The 27672-nt window shown below is 41.3% G+C and overlaps 1 protein-coding gene across 7 annotated transcripts in view; it reads right to left on the bottom strand.

Annotated features, from left to right (window-relative positions):
* Positions 1–27672, bottom strand: part of LOC119498129 (disco-interacting protein 2 homolog C) — a 213938-nt gene that overhangs the window by 81728 nt on the left and 104538 nt on the right. For all 7 annotated transcript variants that reach the window (XM_037786663.1, XM_037786661.1, XM_037786665.1 and 4 more), the window contains exons 2-5: positions 20462–20533; positions 12892–13002; positions 8621–8746; positions 4409–4744 (exon numbers count right to left, since the gene is read on the bottom strand). In XM_037786663.1, coding sequence (XP_037642591.1) covers positions 4409–4744; positions 8621–8746; positions 12892–13002; positions 20462–20533 — 645 coding nt within the window. The remainder of the gene's footprint in view (positions 1–4408; positions 4745–8620; positions 8747–12891; positions 13003–20461; positions 20534–27672) is intronic.

The following is a 27672-nucleotide window of genomic DNA, read 5'->3' as shown; positions in this document are numbered from 1 at the left end:
ATCTACCAAACCAACTCCACCTTCGCCCACTGTTAGCTGGTCGGTTGGTTAGCTGGTGGACCCTGAATAGGATAAGCGGTTACAGATAATGGATGGATGACAATGTGTTCATACAACTGTTGTGCAATGCAATGCTCTTGGTGTGTTCTCTTGTTGGGTCTCTAAACTATAGAGTATGGTCTAAGACCTGCTCTATATAAAAAGCGTCTTGAGATAACTTCTGTTATGATTTGACGCTATATAAAAATAAATTTAATTGAATTGAATTGAATTTACAAATGATGATATACAAGTTGTAAATTATAACAGATACTGATGGAGATTAATCTATTTATTAAATCACTCTGCATTTATTTGTGCATTGTGTTTTATGAGATATGACATTTTTCGAGTCACATGCTCACTGAATTTGTGTATTTTGTGTGAAAACAGCACGGTAAAACAGTCTCAAAAGAAGCCACATGAGTAGGTGGAGGTTCACAAATATATTTCCTTTGATAAATGTAGTTGAAGTAGACTTTCTCGACTTGCAAAAAACACCGGAAGGGGCGGGCCTTTGCCTCTCTGTAGAGAAATTCAGAGCATATCTATTGCCTCCACACGGCTCTCAACATGGAGACGGATGAGCCGGCAGCTCACAGCTAACGGTGCTAACAGCTCAAACAACAGCAACAGGTTTTCCTCCGGTATCTTCACCATCTTTCTCAGTTTATTCTCAAACCAAATAATTAGTCATTTCTTCCACTGCACTGTAACTTTAATTATTGTATTATTTTTACGTCTTATTCTATTTTAGCTTGTTTTAATTTTATTCTCTTGGCTGTTTACTGGCTGTTTTTAATTATATTTGAATGTTGTTTTTTGATGTGTTCCTTTTGCTCTTTGTGTCGATGCTTTTTGATGTTTTGTGTAAAGCACTTTGATTTGCCTTGTTGCTGCTATTTAAATAACCTTGCCTTGCCTTTAGACCAGACTGAGTGCCGTTCTGCGGAGGCCCACATGCTTTGAGCAGCTGCTCCTTTGGAAACATCTATTCTGACTTTGCTAATTTGAGACTGCGGGGAACAGGTGACACAGGAAATCAGTGGAAACAAACAAACCAGCGAACCAGCAGCGCCGCACACACAGTTCCTCTCCCGTCACATCTGAGCTGTGGAAGAGCCGAACGCCGGCTGGGTGGAGCCGGCGGGGGGGCTCTCTCTGTGTCTGTCCGTGCATTATCTTCAGAGCTGGATACCAGCATGAAAACAATTTAGCATTTAGTCACGACGTTACCTCAGCTAACAGCGGGAGAAGCAGTGGGAAAGGAACTTCCACCCTGCTGTAGTGCTGGTGCCCTTTCAGCTATGCAGGAGTGTGGTGTGTTTAGTGTGTTTAGTGAGGTGAGGAGTTCACAATCTGTCCTGTGGTTTGTACGTTTGAATGTTCCTTTGTAAATCCTCCAGGCTTTAGTTTTAAAGGGGAACAGGTGTAATATGAACTGCATCATCGTAATCACCACATTTATGAACTCACAGGGGATGGACCCGGTTTGTCTCGCTCACCTGCGACTCTTTTGGTTCTGTAGTTTTTAATAGGCTACCGCCCCCAGACGAAGACTGACAGACTGCTACTGACGCATTTAGATTTATAAACGTGTATGTACACTAAATATGTGTGTTTATTATTTATATACATTTTATTCAATATGTATTCTTTTTTAAGATGTATTTTTTTTATTTTATTTTAATTTTTCTTTATCATTTCCATCATTACTTTTTCATTTACTCATTATTATTATAATTATTACTATTATTATTATTATTATTATTATTATTATTATTATTATGTAGTTAAAGTATATTTGATACAAGGATAGGTTCATTATCAATAATATATCATTACCACATTTTCTTTTTCTATGATTATTTATTTATTATTAAATTAAATTAAATTAAATTAAATTAAATTAAATTTCATTTCATTTCATTTCATTTTTCTGTTTTCAATATTTGTTTTAAAAACAAAACAGAAATGTTGATACACGTTGGAATTGAATTGTAAAATAAGCCTTTCGCTAATAAAAATAAATCTTGAAAAAACAAAACTAGATTATCTGAAAAACAGGGCTGATTTTCTTGTCACATTAAACGTTGATGTTTTAAAGATACATTATTTGTCACAGGATACTGAAAAAAATATTAAAGATTATATGTCCATGTCATTTTTAGTCAGAAAAAAAGTATATCCCAAGCTTTGGGTTTTTCATGTTAGTCTGGCAAAAACCAACCGGATGCGAAGAGACAACAAAATGACCAAAAGAGCATCATGACAGATCTGATTCTTGGCTCCTGTAGACCATGAAACATAGCACATGTTTTCAGTGGACTTTGGCGTATCAACAATACTGTTGTCATGGAAAAAACAAAGAATGACCAAAAAAAGTATGTTCTTTAAAGAGGAAAGAAATCTGAAGGCTAAATATGATGTTAAATCTATTTTAAAAAGCAGGACTGTGAGGGCATTAGACTCAATGAGAAAATTAAGTTTCCAAAAAAGTAAGTAAATAGAAAATCCAAATAGTAGAGCTGCCGTCATTTCAGACATGTGACACAAAGCAAAGATAATAAACAGACCAAAGTTAACACAGGAAGCAGAAGCACTGTACACAACAAGCTACGACCCTCCAGATAAACACACGTCACCACCCAACATCCACAGTTCACACATTCAAACTTCAAACACAGTGAGCCCACCCACCCACTACTGTATGCTGATCCCCTCACACACACACACACACACACACACACTCCTCCCAGCCAAACACACTTTTATTAGAAACCTCTCAACAGCCAACTAACTTTACCTTCAACTAAATAAACTCAAGGATGAGTTCTTTCCTTAAAGACCGAACCAGACGAGCTTTGAAGTTCCTCGCTTCATGTTTTTGGCCTTGTTGTTCCCAAACTGGGATTCAGGGACCTCCACGGGGTCTTATGAGGATCCTTCAGCAAAATATGGAATAGTTTAAGAGCACTGTTTATATCCTGTTCTTAAGAAGCTAAAAGTAATATATGCATATATACTGTTTATGAAGGACTGATTTAATGGAGTTTCTTTTGCTCACAACTCACCAAATGTACCTCTGGATGATCCCTGATACAAAGACGTATACCTTTTTTAGGTTTAGGTAACAAGGTCGCCTTGAGCCTTTGGTCTGGTCTCTGCTAAAAGACTCTAATCTAGATCTAGATTTCTCCAGAGACGTCTAAGGGTGTCTGGACTTTGTGAAATATGTTTGAATGTGGCTGAGTACCTCTCTTTCGTTGCGTGAGTTTTCTAAAGTTTGCTGAAAGTAAAAGGGTGTCTGGATTTTGCTGAAAGAGTCTAGCTTCGGCCAACGGTTTCATGAGTTGACTAAGTGTGTCTGGACTTTGCTAAAGATGTCTGGAGTTTGTTTGAGGTGTCTAGATTTAGCTAACAGCGACCTCACACCAAACGACTTTTCAGGCGATTTCACTCTCGCGGACATAATTTCCATATTTGCTAGAGTTGTCTTGAGTCAGTCTTTTTCCTCGTCTTGACGTTCTGATAATATCGTAAGTTCAATGACGTGGAAACATCGTCAACAGCCAATAGGAGCGCTCTCTCCAGCGCCAAACAGGAAGCAGCAAACGGGGTAGAATAGTAACCATGGAGGAACTGGTGGAGTTGTGGAGTGAACAAGAGCGTCTCTTTGACGTGTCCTCCCATTTGCACCACGAGAGAGTGGAGACGGAAAACAGCTGCGGTGAGAATGCTATATACTATAGCTAGCTAGCTAACCACTGTCCCAAACAGGGCTACCTGCAAGGTAACGTTAACTACTGGAATGTTTGCTATTAGCCTACGAGCTATCTGCACGTTTCAGCTGAGGATTGCTGGCTTGAATCATATAAATCTGCCGGCAGTACTCGCTCGCTCTAGCATACTCATCGGGGATTTGGAGGGCTGCAGCAATTTCTGTCCACTTGTTTCTCAGCAGGTTTTCTTCTTGTAAATCTCCACCAGGAGCAGGATGTGACATCATCTCTAAAGGAATCTAGTTGTAGTCTTGTAAATAGTGACCCTGTAAGATCCCCAGTCTTTACAAAATATTATATTCTGTGACTAAAATCTGTCTTTAGATGTGAGAAGGTGTCTCATAATAGTTTCCTATTGTATTGCAGGCATTACAGTGTGTTTTGTTTGCTAACAGTGTTTCTGTTCTTTGCTGAAGGTGTTTATGTTTTACTAGAGGGCGTCTGTGCTTCAATTATTTGGTGTTTGCTAGGACTGTCTCAGGGCTTTGCTAAAAGATGTCTGTATTTTGATGAAGAGCGTTAAGATTTGGCTAAAGGTGGCAGGATTAGGGACACACAGACTGTTAAACTCCGTCCTAACCTCTTACCTGTCTTGCGGTGGTGGTGGTGGTGATGATGGTGGTGGCGAAGGTGGTGGTGGTGGGCGGAGATGTGGACGTGTTGGGCCAGGACGTCGGCCAGCCTGCCGCCGGCCGCCCCGCTGCCTCCGCTGCGTGTGGAGGAAGAGGAGGAGGAGGCCGTGGAGGAGGTGGTGGTGGTGGAGGAAGTGCCCTGGATGGCCCGGTTTATCCAGCGCTCCATGCTGATGCTCCCATGGCTGGACGAGGTTCCGCCGCCGCCTCCTCCGTCCCCTTCTTCGCCATCTCCTCCCTCCTCCTCATCGCCGCCGCCCTGACCCTCGCCATCTGAGCCTGAGGAGGTGTCTGAGGAGGGACACAGATCAGAGGGATGAGGAACCAAAGTGAAAATTAAATGAAACCATAGAAAAATAATAGTTGCTCTTTTAATAAGAGTCTGGTTTAATCCCATCCAGATTATAATCTGCTGTATTTAGAGACACACAGAACAATAGGATCTTTGTACGTCGCAGTCTATTGTCTGGAAAGGTTTGAGCTCCCATCAGTGTGGAGTCGCCGCAGGGGGGGAATGGAGTAAAGTTTGTTTTGGAAAGCTACAGTGTGTGTGTGTGTGTGTGTGTGTGTGTGTGTGTGTGTGTGTGTGTGTACATGTTTTGCATGTGATTTCCATAATGCCTACAGGGTAAGTGGTGATAATGAATAACAACAGAAGCTGACCCAGTTCTCACACACACAGGTGCTGAGTGTGTGTGTGTGTGTGTGTGTGTGTGTGTGTGTGTGTGGCACACATTAAACAAGTCCAACAATCACCCAAACAAAATGAAAAAAATCAGACAAAATCAGACGTGTTCATCAGGAGGACAGAGGACGGAGACATTCAGGTCGTTACACCGAAATAAAACTAATGAGGTCAGATTTTTCAAAAAGGAAAACCGGTTTTAGTCGTGAGGATCTCGTTGTGATTCGTCTGACAACAGAAGGTTGCTTTCTAAAATGACTAATGATTGTGTGTTTTCTGCATTTGAAGAGGATTGAACCGCCCCCACACCAACGTATCCTCAGACAACGGTTCCTAATGATATCTTACAAAAAGTCATTCCTCATTTTCCATGCGTTCTCTTATGAATGTCAATTTCCGTTTGTTACACAGGAAACTATTTGGTTAGATTGAGGCAACAAAATTACTTAGTTAGGTTCAGGAAAAGATTGTGGTTTGGGTTAAAAAACTCCAGTTATACTCCAAAGTTATGTGACAAATAAATCAATGTTGACTTCTGGTTTCACACGGGACACGAACGCCGGTCTCCTGGGCGAAAGTTTGGTGTTTTTTCACCAACCCATCCACCTCGACCTCCTCTCTACACGGCGTTTGTCACTCTTTATATTTCCTGGTTCACGATTACGTGAACAGAAATATCAATTTATGTCACATTTAATCAACGAATTAATGGCTACATTTATTTTTATATTATTTTTGCTGCATTCAATGACTTTTATTTATTTATTGAGGCATTTACTTTAGATTTTGTCACTCAACGTCCTCCATAAAGAGGTTTGAAAATGTTGAAAGTACATTTTTATATCAAAGATTGTCTCCTTGTTTTGTCACCGCCAACTTTAAAAGTAGACACTTCTTGTTTTCACGAATTACAGCTGACATTTGCAGCTTAAAATGCCGTAGGACTGGACGCCGTCTCAACATGTTAACTACCCATGGTGCTTTGCTGACATGCTTGATTGGCGAATCTGTGCCTCGTTATCAGCCGGACCCCGCGGAGGCTACCAGTGACAAAACAACAACATGTTGACAAAAATAAGATGCTGCCGGGCAACCCGGGGATGTCATGAAATAAAAAAACACAAACACACAAAGAGAGGAGAGAGAGAGAGAGAGAGAGAGAGAGAGACCCTGACTCACAGCAGCTCTTCATGAAGCTGAAATATGAGAAATTGAGAAAAAGCAGCAGTCAGAAACCAATAAAAAGCTCATCAGAGTCCTCCTTCGCTTGTCATCTCTGCACGATACGACATGCTGCTCAGCAACCCGCGACTCTGCCGTCCTCAAATGAACCTCGCTGGCAGACAGACTGCCGTGTGTGAGTGTGTGTGTGGATGTTTAGTGTGTGTGTGTGTGTGTGTGTGTGTGTGTGTGTGTGTGTGTGTGTGGATGTTTAGTGTGTGTGTGTGTGTGTGTGTGTGTGTGTGTGTCAGACTGCTTTTACCGCTCCCTCAGGACAAGCTTTTTAAATCTGCAAGATGGATTATGTGTGTGTGTGTGTGTGTGCGTGTGTTTCTGTGTGTCATGTGTGACTCCTCTCAGCTTGTTTTTACTCCCCTTTGTGTAAAAAATAAAAATAAAAACATAGAAATCATGTGAATATGGTGCATCGTGTATAAGTACCATACTTGCCAACCTCGAGACCTTAAAAATAGGGAGGATTTCAAAACCGAAGCGTGGGGTCTATGGATCCTCCCCCAGAAACAAACTGAGTTTCAGAGACTTTGATTCCTGCATTGTGATGACTAAAACAATGAAAACTAGAATGGCACTCGGAGAGCGCAGACCTCCGCCAAGGTACCTGACTTTAAAAACAGATCCCAGCTCACAGCCGGCGGTACCGTGAGGCGGTCGGCTTATTATTAACACGGTGTGTTTCGGTGTAACGTATCGGCGGATGCCTCTCTCATTCAGCAGCCTTGTTATGTCTGTATAACGTTACACTACGTTGTCTCTCACCGTCCCGTCATCTACCGCTTTTTTCTTTCTCACCGCGGACGGCCAGCAGCTCACGCACCTCAGAGTCTCGCCACACATCCACACACGTATCTCTCTGCTCTCAAAAGGAGGAAGAAGGCAGAGTCACGCGTCATCAACGCGTCAGCAGTTACACTGCGCATGTGTTATACCTTGTGGTCTTAATGCTCAGGCTGATCGGAATCCGTAAATAAAATCCTGAATTGCCATCAAAAATCGAATGGATTGTTCATTGTGCCACACCCCACCCCTCCAAAACATTTCATTCAACTCCATTGCAAACTAGCAATGAGAGCTGCGCTTTGGGCCGATTTGCGCCGGGTCTAAGAGTTGTCTTTTTAAATCATTTTGAGTTTTTGCTCTTACATACTACGATAAAAACTTCTGCTAATGTGAATTCTTGAGAGCTACTCTATTGGAGATTTAACTCAGTTAGAAGTTAACTCAGTTCTGAATACCGCTGAATGCCAAACATATTTCAGAGGTTATTCCCCGATGATAATTGAATAAAATGCTGCTATTTTTAATGTGCATTGTGTCTAGTTTTGGTTTTATTGGAAGGAAGAAGGAACATGAGAACTGACAAACAAGAGAAGGCAGATGGAGGAAGAGCAGCAGGGAGGAGAGGAGTGTCCTAAAATGGACATTTGAATTCACTCTTGACAAAATCCTATTTGTCAAGCACCACGAGGGGAGCGACGTTTGTGCAGATTGATCCAATAACATACCCTCTTAGTTAACATTTGGCTGCTTTCTCTTTGTGCCGTTAGTCTAAATCACGGCTAGTTCAGCGAAGCCCTGTGACGCTCGACCCTGCAGCCAGAGACATAACGGCCTCATTAACGCCCTCATTAAACGACACCAGCACCATAAAGACACAGTTGACTGCCACCGCCGCCCGCCCTGGACAGAAGACACGCTACAGGGATGAAAATCAACAGTGGAGGGAGAAGTATTCAGATCTTCTTCTTCAATAAAAGTGTCACTGAAACCTCCCACTTCTGACATCCATCACTGCAGAGCAGACTGATGAGAGAGATTATTCCAAGGTTAGCCAGTTCACTTCCAAAACCATAATCTACTTAAAATGCCAAAGAAGTGTAATAAAGTAGTTCCTCTTTTCTTGCAGTATAGACTGTCCAAAGCAATGATTAGCTATTTCCAGTTGGCTGACGGAGCAGAGCGTCCATCAATCTCCAGGTTTCACAGAGAAAACTGTCTTTTCAGTCAATGAAGGCTCATCTGACTCCATCATCTGATTCAATCATCTGCCAACGTCACCGACACAAGAAGGACATCAATACCACTGCAGCTTTTATGAACTTCATAGTCAAACTGATCTTTCTCTCTTTTATGCTTTAATAACTACTGTAAGAGACACTTAACGTACATCAAAACGTCAAATAAAAATGCTCAAACGATAGACAGCTTGAAGGTGACAGACTTGAGGAAAAGAGTTTCCGTACCTGGCGGCGTGTAGGCGTCCATTGAGGTCTGGACCACCAGCGACCGCCTCTTCGAAGGCATCGGCACCGCCATCTTCCTCTCTTTGTGCTTGGCCAGGGCCGCCTGCACCGCCTCTGTGTGCACATCTGGAGACACACAAACAGTATACTTTGTATTAGCGTTGGATTCCCAAGACAAACTGCAGTGTTTTATGTTTTTTAATGAGTTTTCTCTGCCTGCCAAAAAGCCATTGATTTCCTCTCATTTTTTTAACAGTCAGAAAATGATCTTGTAGATACTTAAAACTTGCTTGAGATTGATAATCCAGCAGGTCTGCATATGATTGTATCAGATGTTATTGCTGCTGTATAATGCAGCGTGAAATTAACTGTACCAGACTGTCAACTGCCCCGAGACCAGAGGCGGCACTGAGGGCGGGAAATACATATCATAATATTGGTCTAATAACATAAAATGGACAGAAATTTATCATCATTTTGGCTCTAAACCCACTGATCTGGATATTTCTCTAACCCATCACTGGAGGAAAGTAAATAAAGTACAATAAACAGTAAAATGTACTTTCCTTTTTCATGTTATACTACTCCACTATATTTCAGAGGCAAATATTATACTGTTAACTCCACTACAGCCGTAGTTCATAGCTGTAAATCACATGACACATTTATAATATACAACGTATTATTATCATCTCCGCCAGGAGATAATGACATCGGTCGTGTGTATGTGCATCTCTGTGTCTGTCCACAGCTAATCTTGCACACTGCTTTTTATGGCTGCATGCTCACGGACCTCTTGTGGTTGTAATGACTCACACTTTCTCAAAACACCCTTTATTGTTTGATACTGCCATTGATTGACTGCTGACTCCTCAGCGTTCCTTCAAGCCATCTCAACCTGATCTCAACATGGCTGCCGGTTCACAAACTTTCTCATTTTACAGCTAAACCGTGCACTACAAGATGTTCCTGAAAACATCTGAGGAGAGAAATAGGCATCACAGTAACAGAATATTGATTCATATTTGATCAGCGCTGCCTAGTTTGGCTGTTTGGTCGGAGTTCGCGAGTGATTGACAGCCGGCTCTTATAGACGGCAGCTGGACAGCAGACCTCAGATCAGCTCTTACTGCTTGTTTTCCTCCGGTCTGTGAAATCTTGCAGATGCCGTTAGGAGCACCGGAGGACACAGAGGAACATGATTTTTTTCAGGTTACCTGTTTCATGTACTACTGTCACGATATAGTGACCGTTTTATAGAAATAACTTTTTAATCATATTTGCTCCAATCTCTCCTACTTCAGCTTTAAATAACTTTTCAAGGAATAAATTATCCAATATTTCTTAAAAAAAAGAAAGGTGAGAGAAAAGTTTTTTAAAAAATCTCTATATATTGGGCATCAGAACTTTGTTTCTTCTTCATTCCTCTCCTATTAATGATCTCACGACCCTTCAGATTTATCTGGTGACCCTTTGGAGGGGCCCGATCCCTAGTTTGGGAACCACTGGACTAAACTGCCAGAACTGTATATGAAGTAGTTAAAACTCTCACCACAGTAAAATGCTGCTTACACATCAATGTTTTAATCAATCTAATTCAGAATAATCAGAATCAGCCACTGGGGACATTTAGCTAATAATACTTCTTTACTTCTACTACAGTAGGATTTACATTTTTGTAGTATTTGTCCATTGTTGTACTTTTACTTCTATATAAGTAAAAAGTCTGATTGCTAAGTATAAACATGGCAGGGCTGACCCTCTAACTAAGGAAAGAAGTTGATTTTTCAGGCAGCAGTAACGTGGCGTTCGGTGTAAACGTTGAGGAAAGGTGTTAAATAATAGAGAAACCAGAGCGTCCGTCCATCCAGAGCACTGAAGTAGAGTAACAGCTGTATTTGTGCTGCACTGTTCTCGTTACAATGAGCACCGTGTTCCCATTTATTCACATTCAGTTTACGTACACAAACATTCCCGGCCTGACAGCGGCTCCCACGAGGCCCTGTGGTTTCCGACTGCATTAAGGTCGGAGGGAGCGTCGGCGAAGAAGACGTTTTGTAAATTAGTGTTTGGAGATAAAGCGCTGCCATGGAGCCACAGCCGGGTTTGTTTGAACGCTGTCCATCGCTGTCAGACGGCAAACACTGGACCCGATAATGACATCAGTAAGACATTTGTCAGAGTGAATGGGGCTCACAGATGTACGTTTGTTTGGCTCGTGTGTGTGTGTGTGTGTGTGTGTGTGTGTGTGTGCTTATGTTGGTGAACGGAGGTGATTTAAATCTCAAGTGCACGTTTATTGTCTTGTGGTTGACTGAGTGTGACGGCGCAGTGTGTGAAAGTGAGTGTGTGTGCGCGGCGTTTCAAGGTGCTCACACAGCTTTTCTTTTTCAATTTAATGGGTTAAAAGGTTTTTACGGGATTTATTTTCTGTCAGGACAAACTCAAACAAACTCTCTCAACAGCATGTGGGAGTAGAATAATAAAGTAAACCACTGGTCCAGGAACTCCAGCTCGACTCTTTCCTTATTGGACTGCTGCAGATCTTTATTGCTAACACCCAAAATGTCACCACAGAGAATTCTTACAGATTAATTTTGAATGAGATGTCACTGAAAAGAATGTAAAATCCTCAGTTAATCCTTTATTAATCTTTACTGGACACCAGATGGAACAAAACCAAACAATGCGTGTTGCAAGAGCTGGGACAGATTTGTCAAAAGGCTTTTTTTTCTCCACAGATTTGTGCCAAACAGTGGATTTGCTGCAGAGAAAGACTGAGACTATCAAACAGGGTCGTCACAGTGTGGAGGTGTTCATAGGGACAACGTGTTGGATCAAAACCAAAAACAGACATGTGGAAAACCTCTCCGAAACCAATGTGCTTAAATTGATTATTTATTTCACTCCATCCTAAACTGGGGAACTGAGGACTACAGCTAGATAAAGTTTAAAGGGACTATTTGTAACTTTCTTAAATGCTTGTTAACAGCGACACCTGTGGCTGTGAAATCAACGAAAGTCAGCGTCGAGCTCGCGCTTGCTCGCTCTAAATATACCTGAACGAGCATCGGTCAAAACAGTGAGGAGACACACGTCAGCTAAAAGCACAATATCACTCTATATTTCAGCTGCTTGGCAGTAATGTTAGCTGACCAGACGAAGGTCTCTCCATGAATCAATGCTGATCCTAGTGTTGGCTTTTCCTGCCTCAGCACAGGTTTTCCTGCCTCATTGAGGCTGAGGCAGCGGGACTCCGCAGGGTGTCTCTCTGCTCTCTCCGCCTGCAGCCGGAGAGAGCAGGGAGACACCGGAGTTTTGGTCGGTAACGAGACAATAACGTGTCTCGTTGCGGAGCCCCGTCACTTCACAACACACGGGAAACCTCTGTTGGTCTGGAGGAGCTGCAGCAGTTATTTCTGCACAAACGTCCACTGTACATTCACTAGATAATCTCAGAGCTAAAGTAACTCTTCTGCAGTGTGGAGTGAGCGCGCGTTCACGTCTAGAGGTGGAGCGAGTACGCGAGAACGCGCGCTCTGTCTGAGTGAAGGCAGGCAGGCAGAGGAGGAGAGTACAGCGACCACACGCGAGCGCGCATATGCGAGCGCGCATGTGTCCCGACCCGGTACATTTATACGCTTAAAAAGTTACAAACAGTCCCTTTAAGATACAGTATAAAATAGATGTAAAATAGATAAATCTTCATAAGGAGATGCAGAAGTGTAGTTTTCTCTCAGATCACTTCAATTACAAGATGCTGAAAGATTATTATGGGATTTTTTTCCCAATGATGCCAAAACATTCTGCCTACTGCTGCTTTAAGATAATGAATACATAAATTCAGTATTTCTATGTCCACGTACTTCTCTACATATAACTCATGGGTGATATTAATATGTATTAAAGTATTAAAGAGCTATAGCAGTAATAAAAGCAGGTTTCCTTATTGATATGCAAAGTTATGCAGACAAGACCTCCAAATTATAATCACATCATCGTCTTTATTGGAAATAAAGTAAAATTAAAAAATGTTACCATGTCTTGCTTAAGTTATCACACATGACCCTCTATGCTAATGAGAGCGATTAACGGAGCTAATTAACATCCTGATTATTTCTTTGCCAGCACGTCAGACATTAACACACCGTTGGTTCCATGTTGATGCATCTGGTGTGCGTGAGGCGAATGTGGGAGTAAGACATGTCTGTGTTTGAGAGACAGACAGACAACAGACAAGATGTAAGGTCAAGGACAACCGTTCGTCTTACCTGATCGGTAACGCTCGTCTCTGGAGCCAGAGGACCGCCGGCGGTGGTAGCGGGAGGACGAGGACGGCGTGACCGGGGTTCTCCTCTCCTGGCCCATGGACGGATCCATTCCTGGAACAGAAAGGATCAGATTTAAATTAAAAGCCTTCATATGTTTCCGATCTAGAAAAATCTATTCCACAGAATAACCCCACAAAACTTTAGTATTTTTGTGTATTTCTTGTATGTTTTTCTACACATATACTATACTATGAGCTTAAAAACTACATGAGGAATTGATAATAAATACATTCATAAATAACTATAAAATATCAAAACAGAAACTGAGGTAGATCCATGCACCCTGACAGAGTAAAACAAGCTCCCTATACAGCGATCAATAAGTCTGATGATAATAACCACCCTGTTACTGACAGCTACGACCGCTCCGGAGCTGCTGATCTATGAGCATCCATCTCAGCTTCACACTTCCACCCTCGTCTGTCTTCATTAGAGCTCTCAGAGTATCGCTGCTGCTCGGGAGAAAAGCTAAAAGTTGATTAGCCGACCATATAACGGCTACCAGCCAGCGCTGGGATAAATGACGGGTCTGGGAAATACCTCGCTCTGCTGTTCCCTCTGGGGAGTCTGGATGGATGGATTCCCCCCCATCTGGCTCGTTCTACTTCCTCTTTAAAAATGTCTCTCTTCTCACTCAGCTTATTTTGTCTGTTCATGTGTATTTCTTTGTTTGCTTATTTATTCATTAGTCACAGAAAAATGATAAAATATTGACAATTTTAGTGATTTCAGTCAGTCAGTCCAACACTTTGGTCCAGACTGGATTATCTCAACAACTGTTGGATGGATTGCCATGACATTTGGTACATACATCAATGGTTACTAGAGGAAAAGTCCTACTGACTTTGGTGATCCTCTGACTGATATCTCTGCATCTACTGGATGGATTGGTACAACATTTGGTACAGAGATTCATGGTTCCCAGAGGATTAATCCTAATGACTTCGGTGATCCTCGGACTTTTCTTGTAGCAGCATCATCAGGTCAAAATTTCAATTTGTCCAGTGCTGTTTTTATTGCTAATTAGCAAATGTTAGCATGCTAAGTAAGGGATAATGTACAGCGAGCCGGTCGTTGTTGTGAAAGAAACTCTCATCACCCTGAAGGGGATTCTTTCACAACAATGACCCGCTAGCTTTACATTATCCCGCTTATTACACGGCTACTTACTGAAGAAATCAATAATTTGACACAAAAACGGTCCGCCGGCGTCCGACATCAGAGCTGCACCCATAGCAACGGTCTGTTATACATAGCAATGGTCTGTTATACATAGCAACGGTCTGTTATACATAGCAACAGTCTGCTATAAAGAAATAACAGACCGTAGAACGCCTTGATTGACCAATCAGAATAGAGTATTCAACAATGCTGTGTAATAAAGTACGATGGTGAACATGTCAAACATCACACAATACCTGAAATGATTTGTAACATAGGTAGACACGTCAAAGGAGTCAAAGGATCTGATTACTGATTGGTTGCGGGTATTCTCTGGTCGAAATTCGCTGCCAAAAGTCAAACGATCCCCAACTTTTAGTCTGGTCGCACTTTGCCGCAAAATCAAACGGCAGCTGAGCTCGGAGTGGCCGCCACAGCTTTCCATAGACATTACATGGTCTTACAGAGCCGGCGGTTTGGCTCTGGACTCTTGTCTAGCATGGCTGTCTTGTTTGCTTGTTCTGGGTATCTGTAGCAAAAACAGGTCTGTTTCTGAAGTTTCTAACTTTTTGAATCACCAACTAAAGATTTAAAAACGACATAAATGATGGGGAAAGCTCACTCTTAGACACAATGATCATTAAAGCTACAACACTTGCAAAAACTGGTGCATTAGTTTCAGAGCAGCCATCATTATAGCTCAAAGTAATTCTACTGAGGCGTCCTGCTAGTTATGAGCATCAGCTGAAGTTTATATTGAATAAATTAGATCAAGAAGATGAACAATTCACACATGTTAACTGACAGTATGTTCACATGGTGCACCTGCATGTATACCTGCAGGAACCCTTCATACAAGTACACGTCATACCTGCACGTATTATGTATTGATTGTTTTAAAATCCCAGTGTCACACTGGTGAGGTTTGTAACATACCAATACAGCCGCTGCTGGGAAAATACAAGTAGGTAGCTGACGTTTGATAAATAAATCATCCATCTGAATCATGTTAATCCCCCAGTTACACCTCATCCGTCTCATACTCCTTACAACAAACACGATGTGACCCGGTCGCACACAGGGAAACTTTAAAGGAAATCAATGCGGGCCTCTCATTCATTCCCTTTCTGTCAGCCACTGCAGGAAGAAAGACACTAAATCCAATAAAGAACTGAGACGGATGAAGTGGACAACCCTGACACCAACAGCACCTCAAACACCCTAAAGAGTGACACCCGCAGACTGTAGTTCCCACATGTTTTACTATCTTTTACTACACTTACAACACTCGTACAAAAACATACAGTAAATACATAATATATATACACAGCACACATAATCAGCTCTTCATAAATCATTCATTTTAACAAAGAGGTTAATAAAACGTTCAATTTACGGATTGCATGATGAGAAATCCTCGTAAAATTCAAAAGATGTTGCTTAAAAAGTTTCCCCAACAGTTTAAATATCATTTCAGGAACATGAAACACTAAATATTATCTCCAAAAGACATCTTCAAAGACAGTGAAGAAATGCTCGCTAACAAAAGGCCTGAATTAATCATTAATTAATCATTAAAAAGTTCACAGTACACGGCTCACAGCCGGCTCTGAATAAGAGATGAGGGAAAGTGTTCTCAGAGGGAAAGTGTATAAATGCTGAACAGGGTAAAAGATGGTTGATCTCATTTGAGTTAAACTACCAGTAGTCGGATTCTCTTCTGAGCAACATGTACTTTTCAGGCACAGACTGACTTATTACAAACAAATCAAAAATTATAAACATGACAAGTAACATGCCGGAGGAGGCACAAACAGCCGGCCGTAACACTGCCGTTTGCCACTGAGGTGTCGCAGACCTCGTGGTAAAGACAAAGCTCAACTTTGGAGCGATATTTACTCCCTTTCCCAGAAAGCTAGCATGATATGTTTGGTATCAACGGATTCATCGCAATCTCAAGATTCATATGATACCACTGTATGTCCACTATCTTAAAAAATAAATGAAGTTGAATTTTGGTATTGTTACAGAAACATATTCACAGTTAAGACAATCAGATATTGTTATTTAAATTTCAACAAATTGTTCAATGTTCATATACTGGGGAGGATACTTTCAATCAGTTGCTTGTTATTACTGGCAGGATCCAAGGGCGTAAATGTAAGCAGCAACATTTTTATGATGACATACCTGTTGCACAGAAACCAGTTTGTTTTCTTTTATTTTTCCTGTCAGATGAGAATTGTGAGCCCCAGTATTAGTGCCAACTCATCAAGCAGAGTGTCACTGATTGTGAATGTAAACTGCTAATCAAAATCAACCACAATGTGACATAAGGAAGTAGCCTTTACATGGTAGGATAAGTTAAAAATATGCATATTCAGGGCCTTCATTATATACATAATATGCAGACAAGTTCAATAAAGTTAGAGTTGGGCAACGCTTTACGTTGTGGGTCCATAGTTTCCAAAAAAATGAAATTACAAAAACAAACAAGACTTTCACCCAGGAGGCCACTGTTTGTGTCCCGTGTGAAACTAAAAGTAACGTTGACTTATTTTGTCACGTCAGTCACGTGACTTGTCGGCAACATGAGCCGCTAGTCACGTGAGTCGTTATTATCAATGGCCCTGTGAGTCATGTGAGTCGTTATTATTGTTGGCCCCGTGAGTCGTTAGTCTCATCATAGTCACTGAGATCTTTGCATATTCTTCCCCAAAAACCTCCTGTAGTTTATCTCTGGCCTCTGACAGAGCCACTGTAACCTTCTCAAAGTACTGCAGACGGCGGACTTTGACACTTAGTGTGTCTTTTTCACTTAGACGTGCCAAAGGGGGGTAATTTAATAGAAAATTAGTGTGATCCTCTGTGTGTGAGAGCTGCTCCAGCTCAGCATCTTTCCTCTTCAGCTCAGCGATCTCCTCCTCCACCTTTTCCCGAACCATTTTGAACCGACCCACTTCAGTTTTCTGCCGAGATTTAATCTTCTCCTTCACATCAGAGTCTCTTATCTGAATGATACGGATCAATTCGTTGAAGGTCTTCTCAGTGTTCCTCAATGCATTTTCGGCAGAGTGATTAATGGAGTCTTCCTCCTGTTGAAACAGCTTCACATCCTTCTCTCTGTCCCGGATCCTCTGCTGGATGTTTCGCCGAGTCATCCAAAGCTCTCTCTGCTTCTCAGTCCTTTCTGCTGCAGCTGAGACTTTGTTGTGGCCTTTATGGTCATCCTTCGAACAGAGATAACAGATGCAAGGGTTGATAATATTCTCCCTGAGATGCTTGAAGGCTCTGGATATTGTCTGGAAGCATGGCTGTTATGACTTTTCAATAACGTGCATGAAGGTCGGGATCTGCGCCCGTAGACTTGAGGCTCCTATGCTCCAAAAAAAGGAAGGTCCAATTATTAGCGCATCACACTGCAGCCTCCTCAGGAAACTTCCACCCTCTCGTCTACATGTGCTTGTTGGACTTGGGGGAGAGTTTTGACTGTAATATTCCATTCAGGGATAAAGGGCAAACGCTGCTTTGTTTCATGTTCGTATCATAACAACGGCTTGTATATATATTGCCTAATCCTAACCCTGACCTTAACCTAAACCTAAACCTAACCCTAAACCAAGTCTTCACTCTAAAATAGAATGATTTACGTTATTGTGACGTGCAATTTGTCCCCAAAATGAAGGCAAGTTCCCACAATGTGACTGTTTGAACAGATTTATGTCCCTACAACATGAGTAATACACTCCTACACACACACACCAGTAACACACTAGTAACACGGTTTGCTTCCCTGTGATGTATTTCAGCTCTAAGGGCTGTTAATCCGCACTGCTCGGTGCACAGTCAGGCTGATATAGTTTGATTAAAGCATTCACAGTGTTCAAAGTAATGGATTTCCCCAGTTACCCAGAATCACAAGGTTTCACATTATAGATTAGGTTTAGTTCATCCAGAGGGGACTTTGATATCATGAGATCCAGCATGCCGTCCTTTCAATATCAGCCAAGAAAAGAAAATGAAAACACTTTTCAGTTATCATTGATTAATACACTGGGTAATGTACAGTTTCTATAGTCCTGAAATAGAAGAACGATAGATGGACGTAGTGAAAGTGTAGTAGGGATATTTTAAAAGCCCCTGGGTTTGGCTTTATTGCCACCGTCTTGGAACTTGGAAATAATAATAAGAAATAAAATGCATAAAACGATGTTCATAAAGTGACCTCTAAAAACAGCAGCAGTTTTAGGTCGCTGTTGCTGTGAAAATATCTGTGTATTGTAATGATCAGATGAGGCTGTTGGCTTGCTTTCCTCACGTTCGTTTTTTCTTCTCGTGCACAGATTCGCTTAAGCTGAACAGCCAATCAGAGTGATTTCTCTCACCGGCGGGCTCCGTTGCTGATTCAGCATGCTGAATCGAACGAAAAACCTCCAACACGGGCAGACTAGAGCCGACGGTGCGGGACACACCAAAAAAACTAGGGCGACAGACAGTCACCGACGACCCCAAACCGTCGGTTTGGTATGTCGGGGCATTTAGGGTGAGGGTCTAGGGAATGCATTGTCAATGAGTGTCCTCACAAAGATAGAAGTACACAGCTGTGTGTGTGTGTGCGTGTGTGCGTGTGTGTGTAGAGTGTGAGTCATCCGGTCCCCCCCCCATAGCAAACTAGGGACGACCCCCCGCTGGGCCTGGATGTGAATACCACACATTTTCTCCATCCCACACCCTTCATTCCTTCCCATAATGCACTTCCTGACATCCCTCCACCCTATAAAGACACACACGCACGCGCGCGCGCGCGCGCGCACACACACACACACACACACAGACACAGTATATTCCAGTAATAGCTTTGGCAGTGCCAGTGTGTCTGCTGGTCTCCAGTGACGCTCCAGTCCCATCCTCACATCCTCAGCAGTCAGTCTGATGTGGCGTCTTACCGAGAAATGGACTTTTAGATCCTTTGAGGTCGGACTCAATAACATCCATCCGTGGTGCGTTACCAAAACAACTCAACTGGTGATGATTTATTAAACGTACGAAGATCAGAGTCAACACAGATCCGATACGAAGGAAAATCAAAGTCTCCAGTTTCCTTTTAGAAGAAAACCCAACCCGAACAGACGAATACAAAAACATCTAAATAAATAAATAAATGTCTATTCTTGATATTCTTGTCTGAAGGGCCCTTTCAGTGCTTCAGAAGAATTATTCTCTCTGTGTAAAACCAACTCATACGTGCACAAAATGTTCTTTGTTTTAGCTTTTTTGGCAAAAAAGTGTCTTTCCAATGTGTCCTGGTTAAACATCCTCAACACGTAGAAGAAGAAGTATCCACAGGATGTCCAATTTTACAAAACAGTTTGAAGGAAAAGGAAAGTCCAGCAAGTACAAAAAGATCCTGCACAACCAAAATGCATCCGTTTCTATGAACAAACGTATTTAATACAAGTTCTTCAATCTGCAATACTCCCATTAGGATTAAGACACACATCTAAATATCCGTGTATTTTACTCACGAGTTATAAATATGAATCAGAATTGGGGCTGGCAAAGTTAATGCGATAAGGCAAATTTGTTTTAACGCCATTGATTTCCTTAACGCATTAAGGCAACTTGCAATTTTTAGGTTGTAGCGGGAAGATACTATTATTATATGAAACTAGAAAACCTCATGAGTCCATCGGTACCAACCATGTCATACTAGCTTGTCTCGAAGAAGGCTAAATAACGCTCCAAACTTGAACTACATTTTGGCGAAAAAAAACTGGCATGTCCATTTTCAAAGGGGTCCTTTGACCTCTGACCTCCAGATATGTGAATGTAAATGGGTTCTATGGGTACCCACGAGTCTCCCCTTTACAGACATCCCCACTTTATGATAATCACATGCAGTTTGGGGCAAGTCATAGTCAAGTCAGCACACTGACACACTGACAGCTGTTGTTGCCTGTTGGGCTGCAGTTTGCCATGTTAGGATTGGAGCATATTGTTTTATGCTAAATGCAGTACCTGTGAGGGTTTCTGGATAATATCTGACATTGATTTGTGTTGTTAAATGATTTACAATAATAAATATATACATAAATATGCATAAAGCAGCATATTTGTCCACTCCCATGTTGATAAGAGTATTAAATACTTGACAAATCTCCCTTTAAGGTACATTTTGAACAGATAAAACAATGTGCGATTCATTTGCGATTAAATACTTTAATCGATTGACAGCCCTAATTTGTGTGTATTTGGTATCATTTTTCATATTTTTAAAAACTGAAAACACTTCATGAGCTGACATTTATTAAAAGCGCTGCATGAAAAGGTGAAGGGAAGTCAGTCTTACCTGGTGCTTGTGGGAAAAAGGCTCCAATCAGCTTGGATCGCTTCTTCTCATAGCCCTTCTGTGTGATATCACCTGCCAGAGAAAACACAGAGAGAGAGAGACATTTAATTTACATATTCTTAATACTGAAGCCTGCAAAGTCACAGTATAGAATAAAGCATATGCAATGCATGTCGTTGACGTTTTTCAAACCCCTGAGCACTTTGTTTCAAAGATATCAAAGCTAGAAATCTAAATATCTGAGGCTAAAAAAATTTACAAAAAGATGCACAAGACATGAATGAATGGAAACAGATGAGAGAGAAACAACAAGGCTGCACTGAAATCTGCAATCTAAGAGATGAAAACACACAAAGCAGTCAGAGCGAAAGCTGATCACATTATGCTTAGTCATTCTCTCCACTCAACCAAGACCAGATGGTGCAGTTTGGGTGCATGTGTGTGTGTGTATGTGTGTGTGTGTGTGTGTGTATGTGCATAAATTTGGACCTCAACGCACTGCAGATGCACTTAATTCACCTTTCACGGTGGCGACTAACCACCTCAAAATTTGCTGACCGATCTCCCCAAGTGAAGCGATAAATCACCTGAAGGTACCATCAGCAGATTTCCACACAGCACATCTGAATCCAATAACTCTTTCAGAAAGAGATTCCTGGCGTTCTGTTTTAATCTCCGGGGAACACCGGACGGGAGGAGCTCGTCACATTTACAAAGGAAGTTTTAGAAAAGAGCGCCAGAAACTTGTGGGAGTAAATGAATGTCAGCTGAGTGCTTGTGTTAGATTGACAGCGTCTGAATGTGTTTAACTCCACCGAACGTGTACTCCAAGTAGAGAAGTAAAGCAAACACTCACACATACTTTCTGGGTGAACTACTTAAAGCCCCCCCTCCGGCATATTTTGGCTTTTCTATGACATTCCATTTTATTTGAGTCATTTTCTGACTAAGTTGATTAGAAGCTGCAGGTCAACGGTCATAATCCAAGCTGCAGGCGTTGCATTAGCTAACGGAGGGTTTTCATTTTATTTTTTAGTTTAGTGTGTTTATTTTCACCATTGCATTTGTGTGTGTTGTGAACGGGTGAAATCAACACAGTAAATTACACAAAATCCCACCAGCAGAATTAACACTCCCCGGTTTATAACGGTAAATGTGGAATCTAATGGTATATTTATATTATTATATAAATTATATTATTATTAATATTTTATTTAATGTATAAAATAAAATAATTATATATATATTATTTTATAACGGTAAATGTGGAATCTAATGGTATACTTATATTATTATATAAATTATATTATAATTCAATTAATGTGGACTCTAACAGTATATTTATATTATAATATAAATTATATTATTATAAATATTTTATTTAATATATATATATATATATAAGAAATTAATAATATATTATCTTATTATATATATATATATAATAAAATAATCATAATATATTGTTTTATAAGGGTAAATCTGGAATTCATTGTTACTAATGCTGAATGTACTTTTCCTACACAGTCGGACAAAATAAGGACAAAAACACCTAATAAAATAAAACACTGTTAGAAAGGTGGATCACATTACTGTAGTTTGAAGAGTAATAACACATTTTTGTGAGCAGTAAAAGACGACATTCTAACAAACAGCACCTTGATACGCATGTTTTTAGTGTTTTTCTGCTGTAATTTTGCCAAACATTTTATCTTGTGTCAACATTTTGTGTTATTTTAATTTATTGGAATGTTCCACATTGTGTTTTTTAGATTTGTGTATTTTCTAAAAATTGGACAAATGTGTGGCCGTATGTGTTTATTGTTTTAAAAGCAAACCAATCACACACACAACTCTCAAAAATGCCAAATATCTCTTCATAAAATAAGTAAATATTCACTCTCAAACACTCATCAAGCCTAAATGTGCTTTCAGAAATGTTGCGACATCTGTAACTGAAACTGCAGACAACGACTGGAGGATGACGAAGTAAAAAGAAAAAAAGAAATTCAGAGGAAGTCAGAGTGACGAGCGTCGCCTGAGTCAAGCGGTGAGAGACGCGTGAAGCCGGCCTGAGTGACGCTAAATCTGCAGAGGATTTGTCGAACACGGAAAAAAGCTGTTTGTGCGGCTGACTTGACAAATCCCTCTTAAACACACGTACACGTGACTAACTGGCACGGATCAACACGCCGTCTGACTGTGGGCACGGACGTCATCGGTGACGGCGTCACTATGTGTGTGTGAGTGTGTTTCTGGTAGCGTGAAGGCGCATGGTAATAATTAGCGTCTCTGGTAGGGGAGCTAACTACCCTGCAGAGAGCAAGAGGAGCTGGAAAGAAGAGACACTGAAGGGCGACACAAGGGATGAATGGAGGGAGGTCTGACCTTGTCTTCAACAGGCTAACTTCTTAAAGTCACATAAACACACACACACTCAGCTACACACGGTCTTATCAGGGAAGACGAGTCAAACTGAAATGAATGCGTCAGTCTGCGAGCTCTTCTGTTAGATACTGTAACAGCTCCATGTTAGTAATCTCCATCCATCAGACAGCAACACGGACAGTTAGTAGGACTTGATACTATCACGATACTCGGGTACCGATTCGATATGTATTGCGTTTTTTAAGTATTGCGATTCGATATTATGATTTATTGCCAATTTTGTTAACTTTTTTAACACTAGACCAAGGGGAAAAAGTTGATTTATACACTTCTAAGGACTTTTACTTTGGAAAATATCTAAATTAATACAGTAAAATGTTTGATTTTCAGCATGTAAGTAGTCAGCGATGTCTTGAAGTCAAATATATCAGTCATTGTCAGGAATTATTTATTATCCAGCAACCCAGAAATCAAAGAATAAAGACATTTCCCTCACAGATTAGTGGTATTTTCTTTTTTATTTATAAGGGACATGTAATGTTTTATACTTCTGGTGAATAAAATCCATCAATCTTATTTCCATATATGTATTTTGTAGATATAGTTCCCTTTGTTAACACCTTATTTTGAAAACCAGACGTAGTCACCCGTGTATACTTCCTCTAACTTCTCCAAGGTGGTCTCTAGCTCTCCTGTCAGCTCCGTTCTCTTTATCCATCCATGGTCAGCTCCATCGGGGCCATTTGAATCGTTTAACATAAATGTCAGTATCTGGGTGCTCTACAGTCGTAGCGTCGGCTACATTTGACCACGGAGATGAGAGCGATGGCCGGCTCCACCACCACGTTACCACGATACGATAACGTTTCCTGTCCATGACAGAGTTAGCATGCAGCTTTAGCTCTGCTCTGTCTAGCTCTGCTTCTCCTGTCAATGTGTGAAACCCAAAGTGTTTCCATCCTTTACTGGATGTGTAGTGTTTACCACGCTGGATTTAACATGTGAGGGTGCAGGTCGTATCCACGCTGACCCTCCGCCGTTTTCTTCTTTCTTGTTTCGGCTCGCTACGGTTTGTTTTGGTTGACGGATACGGAACGGATATGACGTCACGTTACTCAGACTACAACAATAAAAGCGGTAACTTCCTTTTACCTCCGCATAGACTCAAATGAAGCAAAAATATAGATTCTGGCGTTAGAAAATTGATGTCAAAATCGCGATACATAGGTGAATTGATTTTTTTTCCCACCCCTACTGAAATAAAACGGAATATGAAACTATGAAAATAAGATCTAAGTTCTACAGAAACAACAAAACATTGTTAGACCGGGGGAGAGGAATGAAGCAGCCGTTGATGAGGATGGAGGGATGAAGATCTTTAAATAGAGACAGAGGAAGGAAGGATGACTCAGGCGCTGCTATTCCTCTCCTGCCGGCTTCCAAACTGTCTCGTCTCTCTCTCTCTCTCTCTCTCTCTCTCTCTCTCTCTCTCTCTCTGGATGACGTTGCCACAGGCCGTTAGAGAGAGGTCAGAGAGAGTTGCTGTAGCTGTGAGGAGGTTTCCTGCTCATCCAAACACACACACACACGCTGCCTGACAACATGTTTCATATCACAGCAGTTTAGCGAGAGGATAAGATGAAACCTTTGACTTCAAACTCTCTGAATCACACAGACAGCAGTTCACATTATTGTCAGTTTGACCCAGACAGGAGATAAAAAAAAACCGTACTATTTGAAATACTGTTGCTAAGAAATGGTGAAAACACGAGTAACAATGAATAAAATACTCCATCATGAAACACACGTGGGAGTTCACCTTAACAAAACCTTCATCACCTTTTTCATGTTTTGACCTCAGAGAGACCGTTCATTTAACGTCTTTGAGTTAGACACACGTGGAGGAGGACAACACAGTCAGAAATTAGTTCACTAAGCATGAACACTGTTCTTAGAGGCATCCTGCCGTTGGGACTGTCTCAATAACTGCATTATTGCAATACCGCGCTATTGACAAGCCAACCGTAGGGGATGGCGGGCAACCGCAACAATCGCTATGTTCACGTTTTTTCTGTTTTGAATTCTTTGCAATGGGAGCGCCACGTATTAACACTATGCTATGAACTGAGTGTCTATTCTGCACTGAGCTCTGTGTGTTTTTTTTCCAGTCGCCGAGAGTTGCCAAATGTTCAACTTTGGGTAAAACGCTGCGCTCGTCACTGTCACTTTTTACCCAGCTGTCCAATCACAATAGAGGAGGGGCGGGACAAATACCACAAAGACCAACCGTCACATCCTACATGTAGCAACAAGTGCTGAACAAAAACACTGGAGGAGAAACTAATACACGTTGACCGGCGGGTCCGTCCTCTCTCCCTACGTGCTTCTGCGTATATAACGTATCATAGCAACCAGACGCAACCAAAGTGAGCGTATGAGATAAGAACTTTTACAGCTGAACAATAATTATTCTCAGGAAGATGATGCTGTACTAACAGAATATATTAGGTAGCAATAGTTTTGGACATTAAATGTCTGTGAAATTTTACTTATTTTGAATATTAAGTAAAAACATAAAACAATAGCGTAAAATGTAGTCAAATATTAGGGCTGTCCTGAATATAATATTTTATTTTATTTTATATAGTAAAACAAAGTAAAAGTGAAGTAAAAGCATGAGGACCATAGTGATGAGACTTTAGATCAGAATGCTCTCTAACAATCCTGCGTTCATCTCTGAGTAAAAACGCATTAGATAGTTTTAAAATATGCAGCAGCAGCCAGATGACGGCTGTATAATAACCTCACTATAAGCTCCCTATGAATTATTGACCATCACACACATATACTGTACATATATACAGCAGGCTGCACCCTCTGTGACTCCCTGTGTTGACGCCAAGCTCGTCTGCTCATAACCTCGACCTTGAAGTCGAGCGCTGTGGTGTAAATCTCTCCTTCGTGCACTTACACTGCATCTGTGGCTGCTGTTGAAGTCACCATGGCAACGGATGATGTAATGACGACCAGATTGTGTAATAGCTCCACAAACTGTCACTTTTTACATTCAGTTTTACAGATAGATGTTTTAATGAAATATCAATGTTACTATGAGGCCATAAGTATGTGGACACCGCTACTTTTAGTCTGTTTTTCATGGCTTTGATTCCGAGACCACCTCTCACAAGCGGGCTCGGACCGGTTGTTTTGGTCCGCACCAGAGTTCGATTACTGCGTTCACAACCGCCCAAACTAACCGCACCAGAATTTGATTAAAGCAGACTTAGCGTACACATGCCACGTCTTTAGCGCGCTCAAATCCAATGTTGTCAATAAAGCAGGCGCACTCAAACGCGAGAATGATGCTGTCGCATGAAGACACAACAAGGTCGACATTATTCATCATTACAATAAATTATTAGTTCTGCGTTATAATAATAAATATCGATGCATTGCTAGGGGGTTCAGTGAGCCCCCTGAAACCAACGCAAACTGCGCCTGTAGCCAGACCTGATCACAAAACATCAGTGTTGGACCTCGCTAATGTTCCTGTGTCTGAATGGGAGTAAATCTCTGCAGAAAGACTACTGAAGCCAGAAGAGTCCAACTGTCCAGGTTGTCCACATACTTTTGGACACATAATTCATAATGCAGCGTCAGAGCACAACTCTGCTCTGCTAAATCACCTCCAGGCAGTTTGTACAGAAACAGCCGGGCCGAGCCTCCATGACCATATACAGTAAGAGAGAGACACAGAGACAGAGAGAGAGAGAGAGAGAGAGAGAGAGAGAGAGAGAGAGAGAGAGAGAGAGAGTGGTAGCTATGACAGAAATATGAAGAGTGAGGACGATAAAGAAAGAGAAGGAAAAGAACAAGAAAGTAAGAGCAGAGGAAAGAGTGAGACTGATAAAAACAAAGCAGAAAGACAGAGAGAGGGAGAGAGAGAGAGAGAGAGAGGGGGGGGGGGGGGGGGGGGGGAAGAGAGAGAGAGAGAGAGAGAGATGAGTGTTGCATCCATCCAGCACCTAAAAAGGAAACAGAGTTGATTTTATTGTTTCCACGCTGCAACACTAGAGATAGAAATACAGAGAGGAGAACTGAGAGCATATAAAGGAGAGTTTAATGAGAAGAGGGAGAGAAGGAAGGACTGCAGGAAGAAGAGACAGATAGGGACAAAGAGAAGAGGTGAGAGAAAGAGGGAGAAAAGAGAGAGAGGTTTGTGTCATGTGACTCCAGGTCATTGGAAGCTAAACATAACGAAAGAACAGAACATCCCTCCCTCTCTCTTTCTCTCTCTTTCTCTCTGTCTTAATATTTCTGTCCAACAGAAACAGGAATATAGTGCGTAGAGTATAGAACGAAGGCAAAAGACAGAAAAACAACAACAGGGCTGAATATGTGTAGCGGCACAAGAAAAGCTCTTTATAAGGATAAACTATTGGTGTGTAGCAGCTCTTTTCAGTGTAAAGACATTGTTTAGTAGTACAACATATTCTCATACAACGGTTTGTATGATATCTTAAAGTTACTACCCCTTTTTTGTTCGTTTTCCTATGAATGTCCAGAGACACGTGTGTCATTTCCCCTCGTTACATGACGTCTTCACGGAAAAAAAAAACGTTAGGCAATAAAACCACTTCGTTAGGTTTAGGAAAAGATCGTGGTTTGGCCATTTTACCATTGTCACTTTATCTTTATATACTTTATATATATATGAGCAAAACGTGTAAGTATCATAAATGTTTGTTTACCACAGAGTTTATTTTCTGCAATAATCCAAAAACACGATGGAGAAATCCCACCGGCTTGTTGTCGAGGGAACC

The sequence above is a fragment of the Sebastes umbrosus genome, chromosome 12 (genome assembly GCF_015220745.1).
Source record: "Sebastes umbrosus isolate fSebUmb1 chromosome 12, fSebUmb1.pri, whole genome shotgun sequence".
Lineage (NCBI taxonomy): Eukaryota > Metazoa > Chordata > Actinopteri > Perciformes > Sebastidae > Sebastes > Sebastes umbrosus.
Note: the sequence above shows the minus strand (reverse complement) of the source record. Positions and strands in the feature narration are given on the sequence as shown.